The 16185-nt window shown below is 31.7% G+C and overlaps 1 protein-coding gene across 1 annotated transcript; it reads left to right on the top strand.

Moving 5' to 3' along the window:
• Positions 1–7097: 7097 nt before the first annotated feature.
• Positions 7098–10219, top strand: LOC140181926 (COP9 signalosome complex subunit 6a-like). The gene is made up of 6 exons (XM_072227638.1): positions 7098–7235; positions 7347–7689; positions 8243–8280; positions 8354–8441; positions 9044–9144; positions 9918–10219. Exons 3-6 carry the CDS (start codon positions 8251–8253, stop codon positions 9990–9992), a joined length of 294 nt encoding a protein of 97 aa, XP_072083739.1. The 5' UTR covers positions 7098–7235; positions 7347–7689; positions 8243–8250; the 3' UTR covers positions 9993–10219.
• The last annotated feature ends 5966 nt before the right edge of the window (positions 10220–16185 follow it).

The raw sequence follows: 16185 nt of genomic DNA, 5'->3' as shown, positions 1-16185 counted from the left end.
GAAGACAAGCCAGTGAGATCTCACTTGAAATAATTTACATGTCTTGGAAAAGGCTACTGAAGTCTGAAAGTTTCAGTTAAAAGAGTAGATCAAAATGAGAATAATAGAGACCAAGAGTAAGGGTTTGTTTTGGTGAATTTCTAAGAAAAGATGTTTTTGAGTTATCTTTTTTTAAAAGATCTTATGAAAAAATAAAAGTAATTTTATGTTTGGGTATCTCATCCAAAAAGATCTTTTTTATCTATTGATTATGTTTGGGTATAACAATATAGAAGTACTTTTTTGTTTATTTATTACATGAAAAACATCTTTTTTTAAGGAAAAAGATCTTTTAAAAAAAGATATAAATTACAGCCTCTCAAAAAAGATGTTTTTTTTATTATTTTTCTAGTGCTTTTACTTTTACTGCTAGAAATTTGTCAAATACGCTAAAAACTAAAAAAAGATATTTTTTCATTGAAAAAAAATTTTTTTATCAAAATAATGGCGCCCAAATAAGTACTAAAAAAAGCCTATGTCGCCATAATGGTTCTGGGTTTGGGTTTAATTTTGGTGGATCTATATAATGGTTGCCAAGCCCAAGGTCTATCGGCCTATTCGGTATTTGACTCTCTTTAACTCATTTGTGTTTAAAAAGATCTATAACCCAACCCAACTCACCGCAAATGCAAAAAAGTAAAAAAAAAAAAAACCATGAATACCTCTAGAGTTCCCTTTTTAATAAATTTGCGTGTAAATCTTTAGTTTAAAAAGAGATATTAGGCTTAGGGTTGATATTATTAGGAGCGGTTGGTAACCAAAATAAATAGATCTGCTATATATACAAGTCTTTTTGACAAATAAGTCTAAACAAGTTTGTCCAAACCCAACAAAAACAACCCTCAGGTTAGAGTGCGTGTAAACACGGCTTGCCCAACTATCGAATAGTGCAAATGTCATTATGAAAAATGGTTCTTCTCCCTCGATCAAAACCACAACGCTCAAAATTTAAATAAGGATCAAAATCTCTAAAAATCGTCACGAAAAGTCAAAGAAGTTTCAAAGTTGAATTCGAAATCTTCACCAACAAAGACAGAAAGCAAAGACGAACAATTATTGAAGGTAATGTTCACTAATCTTGTAGTTTTCTCACTTTTCTCTTTCTCATTTTGATCGCAAAATGCTATATAGTCATATTTCTGTTTATTTAGTAGATTCATTTTGTGTTCTTGCGTTGAAGTATGTATTACTGTTCTCATATACGCTTCATTTGGTGATAACTGTGTTAGGTCGGTGTAAAAATGTTACATAGTATTTCTTGTGTAGTTTAACTTATATTTGCATGTGTTTGAGGGATTTGAATGTGTTTTAATTGTGCATGTTTGAGTTTTGCATGTTTCGAAATGAGTTTGTCTGTAGTGCTTCTGGTATCATTGTATTCATGTTTGTGATGTTTTGGTGTATTTGATTTCTCTTTCGGTGTATTTGGCTTGTCTTTCCATGTATTTCATCAGAATTAAGGTATACTTGGTGTTGTTGTACTTTTTATGCTATAACTACACAACAGAATATTGTTCTTGATGCTTCTGATGTTATTATGTACATATTTGAGTGATTTGCAACTGGTTTTGTCTATTTTTAAGGAATTTTATTCATCAATTTGTTGTAACAACCCATAGAATTTTGTTGTAGTGCTTCTCCTATCATTTTAAGTATGTTTGATTGAGTTGCATATCTTTTTTATCTCACATTGTATGATGTAAAAAAAAAAAAATCAATATAGCGGTGTGTTTGGTTTGTGTTTTGGTGTATTTGGTTTCTCTTTCGGTGTATTAACCCTTTTTGTATTTCTTACAGAAAAATTGGCACCAAAAGTAGCACCAAAATATAATGTAAGCATATATATATTTGAATAACGCAATTTACTTTGAATAAATCTAATTTATTTACAGAAAAATCATGATTTGAGATGCTCCACAAGATCAATTCATAAAAAATTTCAAAACATGAGCAAGAACAAGAAAGCAATTGTTCGAGAACTGAGATTTGGTGGTTTGATGAATATCCCTGCCATGAATGTGCCACATAAGTTATTGAAACAATTAGCATATTCATTTGATTTGTCCCATAATAGACTGTACACACGGTATGGTATAATCAACATCACCCAAGAAAATATAGCAACTGTCCTTGGGTTGAGTATATCTGGTAAAAATCAATTTCCTAATATATTCTGTGAATCAAATTTTGGTGTATTATCAAATTATTTCTGTGTCATTGAAATATTTTTTGCTGCTTTTGTAGGGCCACTCTATCCAGCCAAAATTAACTTTCAAGAACTTAGTGAGGAGAATAAGAAAGTTGTTAGAAGCTTCCAAGGCAAGACCTTGTCACAATTATCAACCTCTATGATGGAGATGGATGTCGATAGGGAGAAAAATTAGATGAAATTCAAGAGAACATTCATCCTAGACATTTAGATGTTCTTCTTGTTGCCGACAGCGGTAAACAAACTTTCTCCAGTTCACATGCCGCCCATTCTTCACGTGGACGCCATATGTCAACGAAATTGGGGTGGTCATGTGCTCAACTTCCTAATAAGGGCATTAAAGAGCACATATTAGAAAAGAAATATGCTATTAGAAATATGTTCTACAACTTCATATACCGTATAACTTAGAGCAGAGTGCGTTGATCTTGTGATGAAATTCACCTTTTCTTTGAATTGTGCTTGGACTTTCCTGAACTTCTCATGAGTATAAACATGTTGAAATTGAGCTTCTATTGAGGAATTTGTTTCACACGGTATGGCGACATAAAAATCTGCAGCATCCGATTCTCTCTCTCTTTACTTCCTAGACAATTATCATACTGCCTGACAAATTGGATAAGTGAGTTGTTGTGCATAATAAACTTGTTAAAAAAAGTATGCACACTTTTTTTCCTTTGAGTCCTTCTCATCCCGAGCCAGAAATGGTGATCAAGATAAACTAGAACCCATAAATAACAATATTCGAAAAGCTTTGAAAAAACACCTAAATCAGAACTAAAATATACTAAAAAACATACAGTTTGACACCTTTACTGCACAAGCAAAACACATAAATATTCACACACTAAAATTAACATCATCAGTTAATTCTAATAAAGACAACATTACCTGAAAGCCACTTATTGTACCCAAGAGGATGTCCGAAAAAAAGTTCCAAACAACATGACTCATCTCGTGTTTTAATTTCTTTGTGTCACTTGTAGCCATTTAGTTTACTTGAGATCTTCTTCATGATATGCCAAATACACTACCGGTGTTGTGGGAATACAAGCCTTAATAGCCCTTTGCATCGATGTGCCTTGATCGGTAAGAATGCCTTTCGGAGTATTTTCTCCCATGCAACGAGGCCAACATTTAAATAACCATTTGAATGATTGAGTATCCTCGTTTTTCATCAAAGCACATCCCAGAATTATTTACTGACCATGGTGATTCACCCTAACAAAAGAACTAAAAACTAGATTATACCTGAAATACAACGACACAGAAACAAAATCATTGATACACCAAAAGATTCTCTATATACACCGAAAGTGATTTCAAAATACACATAAACCAGAACAACATATTACCTATTTGTATTGTAAGTGGTATCAAATGAAATAACATCTCCAAAATACTCACGGACAATCCTGCTTCTTGCGTCGGCCCAAAAAGCAAGCTTAATTGACTGATCAACCTCAAGTTCAAGCTCAAAAATAAATTATGATTCTTTTCTTTCATTCTTAATAAGTATTTCCCAAATTCTTTTGCACCCTCTAGTTCTGAAACATTCTGCACTTCTCTCGTGATGTAATTTCTCACATCTTTTTCAATAAAACTTATTTCACGATGACCTCTGCTGCTGGACAAATGATTGGTATATTTTTCTTGATCTGATTTCGGCTTTCTCACTATTCTCTATTGTACATCGTACAGACATGTTGAATTCCCTGTGTTGTTTAAGCACCTTTGCTTGATTTAAACAACACGAATGTGAATGATGCAACACAACCTTTGAAATGATCCAAACACCAATATCCTTCAATATATGTATATAAATTCTTGCAGGATAATTTAATCCAGCTGAAGGATTTGTCTTCTCAATTGGAGATATGTTCGATTTCCATTTTCCCTTTCTGATACATGTAATCAATTGGTTCTTAATTTCATTTTCCTTTTTATTTGTGCTTCAAATTTTCGTAGAAAAACCTGCAAGTTTCAAATAGTCTTTGTAGAATTTTCTAACTTCTTCAATCGTGTTAAAAGTCATCCCAACCTTTGAAACAAGTTTCTCATCAACATCACAGAAATTAAAAATATACCAAAATAATTCTACAATACACCATATTAGAACTAAAATACACCGAAACTGGGAACGAAACAGATTCATCAAAATAATAAAATCAGATTCAAAACTCGTACATTACATTCAAATTCAATCCATCAACCATTAATTGATTCGATTCTAAACAATAAAACAATTTCTCCTAGTTCAGTTGAAAGTCTAAACTTATAAATACACCGAAAAAATTCCAAAATAAAACGAAAAAATTCCAAAATCCACCGAAGTTTTTCCTAAATACATTGAAATGAGAATGGAACAAATTCATCAAAATAATAATTCAGATTCAGAACTCTTACATTACATTCAATTTAAACCATCAATGATGAACAACAATTTTTCACAAATAAAAACCACGTTATTCACCTACAGAATCATAAGCTACTAATGAAAACATTAACTAGAATCGAACCATACCTTATCCATTTGATTCGATTCAAAATAATAATCCACTTCACTCTGGTTCAATTGACAGTCTGAACTTGAATTATTCATTATCTTCAAGAACAAAATAGCTGTTCAAAGCTGATTTCATAGCTTGATTTCAAATCTTCAAATCAGATAAAAGAGCATTCAAATTGAACGAAGAGAATGTAGAGAACATAAAGAAGGAAGAGAAACACAGAGATAGAATAGAACGTAGAGAGGTAGAAAACGCTGAGAAAATTAAAAAAAAAATCCTCAAAAAAAGGTAGTTTTATATTCGCGCGTTGAGTGAAAAGTTAGTTAGAGATAATGGTGCGTAAGGTAAATTAGGTTAAGGCTATTTGTTTGGACTTGTGTGTAAATCACTTGTATGTAGATATGAATTACAAATAAATTAGCCAAAAATAGTCAGAACTTGACTTATTTAGCATTCATTATTTGTTGCAACAAATACATTTTAAAAAATACAATGGTCAACAAATAGCAGCGGTTCATAACCACCGGGAAAATGCCATCGAATTTAAGGTTAGCTAAATAGCATTGGTTTCAACCGACACTATTCAAAGGATTTCATTGCGATTGTGCCAGCGGTTTGGTGGAACCGCCGCAAAATCAAATCTCCATCCCCCATACTGCAATGCTTCTTGAAACGTTGATAATTTGTTTTGCAGCGGTTTAAAATCGCCGCAAATTCCTATAAAAATCGCTGCTAAATCCCGTTTCTGTTGTAGTGGTAGTTGTGAAGTTATTGAATTTTAACATGTTTAATATTTAGGATTAGATACATAAAGACAATGTTGATTAAGATGTTATACATTTTATTATAATATAAAGAAGTTATTATTTATTATAATAGGTTATGAATTACATTTATATTTTAAATAATTTTACTAATATTAAAATTTTTCTTCTAATTAATAATTTATAAAAAAACTATATACATGCATTTCAAAATATTATGGCAGTTTTATTTGTGCAGTGCATCTCAAATTGAGGCGATTTACAACTCCCACAAGTACAAGAAAAACAGTTTTCAGTCAATGTATTTTGCAAGGGTTTAAAACCCCCCACAACCTCAATTAAAACCTTCGCAAAACGTTACAGTTGGAAGCCTTCAGAAGCCAACGCAATATTAAAGAAACCGCCGCAAATAGCGGAGGGTGAAAAATTGCCGCAACTTCAAAATAAAATAGCGTCGGTTTTACAAAATTCCTCGTAATTAAACTGCAGGACTCCTAACTCTGTCAGTTTATCAAACTGCTGTAATGCAACTTGCAGAGGTTAAAAACCGCCACAAATCTAAGAAAAAACTTGCAAATTGGCGTATTTTTTGTAGTGACTGACCACCGCAATATGTCAACTTAGCAGCGATTATGATATAACCGCCACTAAATGCTAAACTAATTGTAACACCGCTCTTTTCCGCTGCATTAACTGCCGCCATTATTTATTTTGTCATGTTTTTTTTAATCGTCGCTGTCTACCAGATTTATTTTTGTGATATATATGTATTTATTAGGATATTATAAGATAATACTATTATATAATTTAATTTTATTTATGGGATAATATCATAATAGAATTTTGTAAATAAAAAATTATTTAAATAATTTAATAGTAACATATAATGCTTGAATGTTTGAGCAAAGAAAATTTTATTATATTGAAAATAATAACGAACTAACAAATATCTAATAGCAGATAGATATTTTTAAATGAGTAATATATATGATCTATTACTAAATTATAATATAAATGAAAGAAATGGTCATAATATTAATTTGTCTTAATTAAAAATTTATTATACATGAAAAAAATAAAAAATCATATTAGTTTGTCATAATTAAAAATTTATAACTGATAAATTTAATGACCAAATCACTACAAGAAAAAGTGTATTTTTCGACGCTAAAAATCAACTGCTATCTCTCCCATCGATATTTTTCGACGGCTTGCTGTCGATATTATTAAAAAAGATAAGTAAAAATAAAATATTAAAATCAACAGCAAAGTCGTCGATTTTTTTGGTAATCCTTTAACCGTTTTTCCATTATCGACACATTGTCGACGGAGTGTGAGGTGAGAATATTTTTATTTTAAAATCGATGAACGTAGCGTCTATTTTATTATTTAAAATATCGACACATTTTGTCGTCGATAAATTTAAACGGTCTTAATCACTTTCCCAAATTAAATGGATGGTACGGATTTAATGTATAAAATCGACGTCTTCGGCGTCGTTGTTTTCCAAATTAAAATCAACATCTATATTGTCGATTTTTATCAATAAAATAAATTTCCTCCCACTCACTCCCCCGTTTCTTTCATTTCCCCAAATTCACCATTTCAATTTTCACCTCGCATACTTCAACCCTTCTTATCCATCGCCGTCGCATCAGGATGATCTCTCCCTCCTCCTTCGCCTCTCCTCCGATGATCTCCACAAATAATCAGGTTTTCTTTCTCTCTCTCTCTCTCTCTCTATATATATATATATATATCAATTTCAAATCTTAAATTCACTTCAACTTTTTCTCTGTCTCGCATTTTGAAATTTGTAAACAGAGGAGCTTCGAACATTGATTCCTAAAGGCTTTGAAGTAATTGGAGCGCTTGCTCACGGAGCCAGCGCCGACGCTCAAGCGGCAGTTCATGCTGCTCGCAGACTGAGGAAGCTTCTATACGGTGAAGGGGAAGGGGATAATCGACCGCTGATCTGAGCAGTCGCTGCCGATTTCGGTGAGCTAAAATTTTTCGTGTCAGAAAGTGGAAAATCGAATAGCCTCGAAGAGGTTGATTCAGTTGTTGAAGAAGAACATTCAGAGAAATGTGTGGGAGAATGGTTGCTTGATCCGTTGTGAGCTTCCGATCAAGTTGCCAGTATATTATCCTCTCAAGAATACGAGTGGTTAGTTTTATTCAATTTTTTGTTTCTTCTAATCTCTAAGTGTTTGTTCGGATTGGTGTTAATTTTGCTTTGCATGTTCTGTTGGGGTTGTATTTTGAAATGAACTTCAATCAATTCATTGTTTTTGCATTGCCATGTAATAGAGCAATCTAGGGATTGGAAATTGGGGTTTGTGAGCTAGTAGTGTTAATTGATAATACTTTGATGATGGAAGTTATAGAGCACAGGACTTATGAGATGCTATCACAAGGGAGATAGAAATGAAGCAAGGTATGTTCTGTAATCTGGCATGGATAGGATATTTCTTTTAACATTTACCTGACTCTTTTAGAAAATACTATCACAAGGCTATTTTGTCTGCTGTTGTTAAGTTTCATAGAAGAATTTACATATTCTATCTCCAGTTTAAAGTAGCAAGCCATTAAATCCCTTCCACTCCCCTTTCTAGTGCTACCATATTTAAAGTTGACTTAATCTTTATATGATGGGCTGTATTCTTTTATTGTTACTGTTATATGACTTAATCTTTATATGATGGGCTGTATTCTTTCAGAGAAAAACATGGTTTGGCGAGCACCTTCTAGATCATTGGTAAACACCACCATTTCTTTGTTATACGAAAACATTCATTTATGTACTTGATGACATTATTGTTCTTGATTAGGATGACCGTGCTAGATCCCGGAAGGATGAAGAGGATTTGAACCGAGCAATTGCACTTTCTTTAGGTGAAAATTTCAAGAGACCAAATGGTAGGTAGTAGGTACTGCTATTGTTTTCAATGAAGTTTCTTATTCTGAAATTGATCAAATTCTTGGAATTTAATGATGAGATATTCAGTAATATTATTGGAAAACTTTCCCACTTATATAAAAATATCATATTTTTAAATTATTCAGTCATAATAAATAACAAATTTTTTAATTTTCATGTAGTTATTTATCTATTTTGGTAAAGAGATGTGGCATAAATAAAATCTTTGACATGCAATAATTAGCTGGATAAGATTTAGGATCAAAGTCATCAATTCATAAAGTAATCATTTTCTTTGAAAAAAAAAGGGGGGGGGGGTACTTATTTACTAGTAGGATTTTCTATTGGTCTATCTGCATTCTGCCATTTATGTAGCTTAATCTCTGCTAAGAAAAATCTAATTTTGAAGTTTTTATTTATCACATATTTTAAGCGAATTCAACACTCAACTAGTTTGCTAATCCACATTCAAGTTAATAGGTGCACAGTGTTTCCATGGGAAGTATTTCTATTTCTGGCTTGAACAATATTATCATACATGGTCCACATATGTTGAAACTTCCATTAGTAACTATTGTTTCAACCTTTGTTTAAAATGCAGGTGATGTTCCTTGTGAAAATTCACTGTTAAGACAAGTGTCAAGTCTCCTGAGAAGATTGCCTGTTATTGAATCTGGGAAATTTCAAGATGATTTCTTAATGGTGAGTAGATTACTTTATCAAATTTGGACTAGGGAGCATGAATTATGTAGTAATAAGCAGTGATAGACCCAATTTTGCCGGATATATTTTGCCTGAGAGCGTCATATAATGGTTGGTCACTAAAATATGCATCTGCTTTGGTCTGCCATAAGAGAAAGGAAGTTGGGTTTATATTATGATGATTAATCAATTCTTTCATGCTAGTTGTGCCAATTTATTTGTTGAAAGAGGTAGAGTTAAGGAAAAGATCAGATATGTATTGGGGTACTATAACGAATACATGAACCCAAGCTTTTATTTAATTTAAAAACAATAAAAAAAGGGAACAGAGTAGTAGTATATAAGGTTGCTTAGCTTCCTTGGTATATATGTGTATTTTCACACCTAAACAAAGGATTTTAATATGACTGAAATAAAAAGATTGAAGATATGCAAATTAAAATGGAAGTAACTAGTTAACACCTATAGCGGCAGTCTTTTCATTTTTGCATCTCCTAGAGCATTGTCGGCGTACTTTTTAGAGAGAGAGAGAGAAAAACATAAAAGACATAAGAGTTCATGTTTGAATTTGATTACTAAGAATTTTGATTACTATACTAGTCTATAAGCAGTCAAATTTTATTTTCTTGCGTATAAAAAGCTAGTTTTAAGTTTTAATCGACTTGGCTACTGTATTTACTGTTCAATATTTATTAAGCTTGGGTAAATTTGATTACTAAATTTGATTACTGTTCTATACTAGTCTGTATTTACTGTTCAATATTTTGTTGCAGATCCACTTTGTTCTGTTCTTGCAAGATATTTATGAAGCTTGGGTAAATAAGGCAAATGATCTGATGAAAAATTAGCACCGTAAAATCATCGAGAGTCAACTATTTCAATGGCTGTATGTTAGAATAATTAAGCGTAATTGTCCATGCACTGTAATCATTAGATATTCATGATGCTTCTGTTCTATGAAAAATCATAGCCTTTAGTAAACTCATTATTTATTATTTTGATAAATTTGTAAACTCATTATCTAATATTTAATATAATTTTTATTTTTATATTTAAAAGTTTATTTGTCTTGTTATCTATATTCTGTATAAATTTTATTTTTATATTTATTTGCATTAATTATTTACTATTTTTCAAAGAGAAAAAATAATTAAAACATATCTATTAAAATCGACGGAATAGTTGTTGCTTTTTAATAGACAAGAAAATTCAAATATATAGACAGAATTTGTCGGTATATGAATAATAAAATCGACGGCAACCGTGTCGATTTTATTGGATCCAATATCGACGGCAACATTGTCGATTTTAGTAAGCATATTATAGATAAAAATATTGTCGATTTTATTGGATCAAATATCGACAGAAATAGCGTCGATTTTATATAATAATATCGACGGCGATGTTGTCGATTTTAGTAAGAATGTAAAATTCTCAAACTCATATTATAGACAGAAGCGCTGTCGATTTTATTAAATTATTATCGACGATCAGCCAAGCCGTTGATTTTATTAGCATTTTGCAAAATCGACAAGCTTAATAGTGACCAACTCCGTCGTCTATTTTGCCGTCGAATTTTAATATTATCGACGGCTTAGCCGTCGATTTGGCCGTCGATTTTAACGATGTTTCTTGTAGTGAAATGGTCATAATATTAATGTTATTTATCAACTTATAATATTTATATATAATTCTTTTTTTTAGTTGCTCATGATATTTTCTAACTCAATAGGTCAATAATTAATCTGTAATGAATCTGAACTCTATTTAAGAGTTTGTTACTAGTCAATAGATTGCTGCATCCATAAGGCGGGATTTAAATCTCTTGACACTTGCTTAATTGAGCGAGTAAATTAACTACTCGACTAACCTAAATTGGTTCTCAACAAGTATGTTGTAAGTTATAAATTATTTACTATTTTAATATACTTTTTATATTAATTTAAGTATTTGAATGCCTTTTATAGTTATCTTTGTAAGACCCAAAAATTTTGAGAAATCTTATTACGAATTAATTTGAATTTATTTATTCATTAAAGATTTTATTTTCATAAGCTATTTTATTAAAAGTAACTAAATCATGTTTTAATAATTAAAATAGAAATTTTACTTAATTTTTTAATTATTGGATAATTTTTTATATTTAAACTATAGAGCTTAATAGTTATAAAAGAATAAGAATTTTATGTGGCATAGTTTAAATAATTGAGATTTTAAAATTTAATACAAAGAAAATTAATTATATTATTTCTAATTTTAAATTTGATGGGAAGCCAATAAGCAAATTGATAATTAAATAATATTTTTAAAATAATTTTAAAAGATTAAATTAGATTTATAATTAATACTCTATACACCTAATTTTATTAAAATTTCCTAAACTACTTTAACCCTAACCCTTTTTATCCCACCGTCTCACCGCCACTTACCCTAATTCTTAAACCCTTAGATCTCTTAGCTATATAGACATTATGTGTAGCTTTTGAAACAGGCTTCGTTAATAGCCTTCTTGCACCATTGATTTAATCATCATCATCATCATCATCATCATCATCATCATCATTATCATCATTATTATTTGTAAATATAGGATTACTCCATCTAGTCGCACACACACGCACTAAATTTGGTGTTGATGTTGGTGCTTACGATGATGACGATGAAAGCATCTATTGTGGAAGGGTTTTGATGAACTTTATTGGCTTAGTAGTTGCCTTTGATTATTTATATTTATTATGAGATCTGAGAGAGTGAACAGAAGAGAGAAGAGAGGGCTCGGGAAAAAGAAAGGGAGAAGAGGAAGGAATAGTGTTGCCGGAGGAAAGGGGAAACGCCGCCATTGTTCGTCGCACCTTGCTGCGCCATTGCCACCGTCAGTCATGCCGCCACCGTCACGCCATCTCGCCATTCATGCCCGATAACGTCCAGGGAGCCAGGAGTCCGCGTCGTCGTCACCGCGAAAAGGGAGAAGACGCGAGCTAGAGGAGTTGCGCTAGTCACCGCCGTTGTCGCCGAAGGAGCAGAACGCGATAGAGGGAAAGAAGCTTGCGCCACCGTCACCGATCTGCATGTGTTTTCGCTGTTGAGCTGCTCCACCGCCGCTGCTTCCCGTTCTGAGTTGCTGCATTGCCGCTGCCGCTGTGGTGGTTGCCTCTGCCTTCGGTATAAGCACCTCTGCCGGAGCCCAGCTGCCGTTCTACTCTTCGAAAGTCATCACCGGAGCTGCGGCTGCTCTGCTCTCGATTTCTTTAGTGCAATAAGTTGTTTTCGTTCGAAACCCTTATAGTCGCTGTTTAGTTATATGTTACTGAGCATTTTGCGGTGTTATTTGCCATAAGGTTGAGTGTTGGTGCTTGCATGTCATGTTTGAAGTCACTGTTGTTGCTTCAGAAATGGTCAAATGCTGTGGCTGTTGCAGGACGCAAGGAAGAAGAGGTTTTAACGCGTTTGAGTTTTGTGAGTTTCAACGAGTTGAGGTAGGGGCGATTTCTTAAACTTAATTTACTACTAAGAATTGTTTTAAGTCGATATTAATATGAAAAATATATTTTTATGATTTCGCAAGTTTTCTGAATTGAACTAAGTTGCCTGAAATGAATGTAAATGCTAGTTTGGATGGTTTATTGATTGATTAAAGATGCTTAGTTGGGTTTTGTATTTGGTTTAAGGTTATTATGATGATGAGTGAATTGTGACTGTTTCTAATTATTGAGTTGGAAATTTGGTTTGATTAAATACTATGTAAAATAATTTTCTTGATTTGAGGTTAATTGGATATTGAAAATGAATTGGCATTTGAAACAACTTGGGATATTAATTAAGAATGGACTTTGTTGATTTATTGGAAATGATTTTTAACATTGGGAATTGGTTTGAATTGTTGGTCATGAATTGAGTTTTGAAGATGATTTCTAATATTGGAATTAGTTTGAGTTATTGGAAATGGTTAAAAAGGTTGAGAAATGTTTTGGTTAGGACCCTTGAAGGGTGGCAAAAGTCCCATGTTTAGAGGAAATGCTGTCGAAATTTTTATAAAACTCAAAGACTTTGTTTAAAGCGTTATTTAAAAGTAAATCTGATTTAAGAATATTATTTGTTTTCAATTTATTACAGAAAGAGTGTTGTTTTCAATTTGATTTATTAAGAAAAGTATAATGTTTTAAATTTAATCTTTTGGAGGAGAGATTTTGTTTTAAGTTATGATATGAATTCGGTTTGTTAAGAAGAAGAAAGAAGGGGGAAAGAGAACACGACACGTGTGATTTATGAAATGATTAAAAGGTCACGAGAGGGTGATGGAAAGTAAATAGTTAAGGTGATAATGTGAAAATGTTAAGCCGTGGACTTTATGTGAATGATTGTGCGGGGATGCCCGTCTATATGGAATGGCTTCTAGGAGAAAGGGCCACATGCTTCAGATGGAGAATCAGCGCCTACAAGTACTTGCAGAGGTCATGTTCGGCATACTTGAGCTGGAGAATCAGTGCTTGCAAAGGTTTGGAACCTTGCAAAGGTTATGCCGCTGGAATGCCTTATCTGACTTGCGAGTTAGATTGCGTCGGGTGCGGGTTGAAACCGACAAATGATCTCATTACCTGCGTTAGGGATAGACATGCATCATGTTGCATTTGTGTGCTTTGTTTAGGTGTGCTTAAGTGTTTTAGTTTGCTTATTTGATTAAATCTGTTTAACTAGTAATTGTGATAATTGCTGTAACTGTTCTGTATATGTATTTGCCTTGGATTTGTTTGTGTTTGTGATTGATTCTGTTGAGATTGAGTTTTGATGTTGAATTGTTTTGATTTGGTCCAAAAGTTGAGATTTGATTATGTTTGGGACGGAGGCCATGATTAACTGGATTAGTGATAAGTTTTGGTTAAAATGTTATTTTACATGGAATTTTTGTAAGAGAATACGAATTTTAGATTTAAATAATAAGTTGATAATCACTATGTTTTGAAAATAGTTTTAATTACAATATCTTCTTATGACAATTCTTAAAAATCCTCTACTTAGAACCCTTTCGAGGATGATGTTCTCACCTCCCTACAGACTTCTCTTTTCAGGAAACAGACGAAGACGCTTATGAAGAGTTTTTTTTAGTTTAACTTATGTGATATGGATGTATTAGTTTAGTTATTATTATTCTTCCCTCGCCATTAATATTATAATTTTTGTAAGAGGGATAGGAGTTGTATGATTTTATGTATATAATATATATAAGTTACTTGAGTAAGAAGTTTTGTTTACATATATGCTTGTTTATTTTATTGTAAAAGTATTTTTTCCAGTTTTTCAAATAAAACAGCGACACGGTTTCGAGTCAAAGGCTCATATTTTATTATTAAATACATGAAGCCGTCGTAATACCTCTTGCTATCAGAGTGGCGCAACCAGAAAGTGTGACATTCTGATAGTGAGGATGTTATAATCTACCTAATTTTTTTCTAGAAGACCGAAGTATATATACCTTATCTTAAGGCAAGATGAACATAATTTAATTCCTCTAAAAGTCAAGATATGTATCAGATTAGATTACTACACAAGAACAATATAAAATAATATTATATATTATGTTAAATTAGGAATTAAATTTAACATCCTAAAAAATAATAATTAAGATAGCTGTTTATTAATTATAAATTTAAGCAATTTAAAATAATATAATTATAGATGCATAAAATTATAACAACAGTGTAACATATTACTTCGTAATAAAAAGAAAATATGAACTTAGCAACTGTTAGAGATAAAAGATAATATAGAGTAAAAAAATGTTTAATTATTCTGTCGATCTTTATAGTTTTACTTAATTTTTGATTGGGTTCCTAATTTTTTTTCTTTTCAATTGGGTTCTTATATTATATCCATTTTGTAACTAAGACTCTACTGTGACAAAAATGTTAGAATTAACAGAATATTCTATTGAACAATACAAAATATTTAGTAAGTATTAGGCATATTCGTTTTGTTAAGCAGAATATTTCCTTAATTCTAACGTTTTTTGTTATGGCAGAGACTTAATTATAAAATCTGATAAGGTATAGGAATTCAATAAAAAAAAGTACAGAAATCTTATTAAAAATTCAGTAATATTATAAGGACCGATAAAATAATTAAACGAATAAAATACATGTTGAAATCTAAATGCACATTGAAAATAAATTAAATTACACATATATTTATACACAAATATATTAGTAGCCGATTTTAGTGATTGATTTTAGAGTATTATTTTTGCACTTTTTTATTAGATCCAAATTCCGTAAATACATGTTTTAATCTTTAATGCCCAATTGCCCATAACACATGTTTTACTGTTGACTGTTGAATGAGCCAAACCAAGACCAAAGAAAAAAAAAAAACTAGCCAAATTTTTATCTTCGTTCAAATATTTCATGACTCAGTAGAAAATATGTGAAGCTACGTATGCTGCCAAAACAAGACAAAAGTAAACCAAATATAATTTCACATACTTATTGTTTAGGAAGGTTATCACATATACCACTGTACGAACATGGAAAATTTTTGTTCCAATCTTTTGCAGCGTACAAATTTAATCTAAATTATGTTAATGGTGTTGATTTGATGGAATAGTTTTTTCGTATACTATTAATGAAACAAGTGTATGCAGTGCAAGCGACCAGTGTGTCCATTTGTCAAGTGCTTAATTTGTAGCTTATTATTATTGTCCCAGTCCTTAATAAGCTGGCTCTTTGTTGGGATTTACGGTAGCCATTCTACAAAATGAGCTAAGCCGTTATGTATCTTGGGCTAATGAGTGCAAAGTAGTCCATTATGAGAATATGGGCTGTTATATTCGACTGCATGAAATTTTTATTTTTTTGGTTATGATGGGTGTAGTAATAGTGATGTGAATTAAAGGGCTGCCGATAAATGAAATGAAAAGTGTTATAAAAAAAATGGCATGAAATGTATGGTGGTTTATTGTGCAGTTAATTTTTTATGCTATGTATTTAATTATTTATTCTGGAGCCGGAGTTTAACATGAGGAGTTGTTTGATTCTAAAAGTTGTTTAA

This window comes from Arachis hypogaea, chromosome 19 (assembly GCF_003086295.3).
Source record: "Arachis hypogaea cultivar Tifrunner chromosome 19, arahy.Tifrunner.gnm2.J5K5, whole genome shotgun sequence".
Classification (NCBI taxonomy): Eukaryota; Viridiplantae; Streptophyta; class Magnoliopsida; order Fabales; family Fabaceae; genus Arachis; species Arachis hypogaea.
This window is presented reverse-complemented; position numbering and strand designations above follow the sequence as displayed.

Coding starts and splice junctions, on each gene's coding strand:
- LOC140181926 (XM_072227638.1), top strand. CDS start 8,251: ATGGTTTGGCGAGCACCTTCTAGATCATTG. Junction 8,281..8,353: donor GAGCACCTTCTAGATCATTG/GTAAACACCACC, acceptor GTTCTTGATTAG/GATGACCGTGCTAGATCCCG. Junction 9,145..9,917: donor TTCAAGATGATTTCTTAATG/GTGAGTAGATTA, acceptor ATTTTGTTGCAG/ATCCACTTTGTTCTGTTCTT.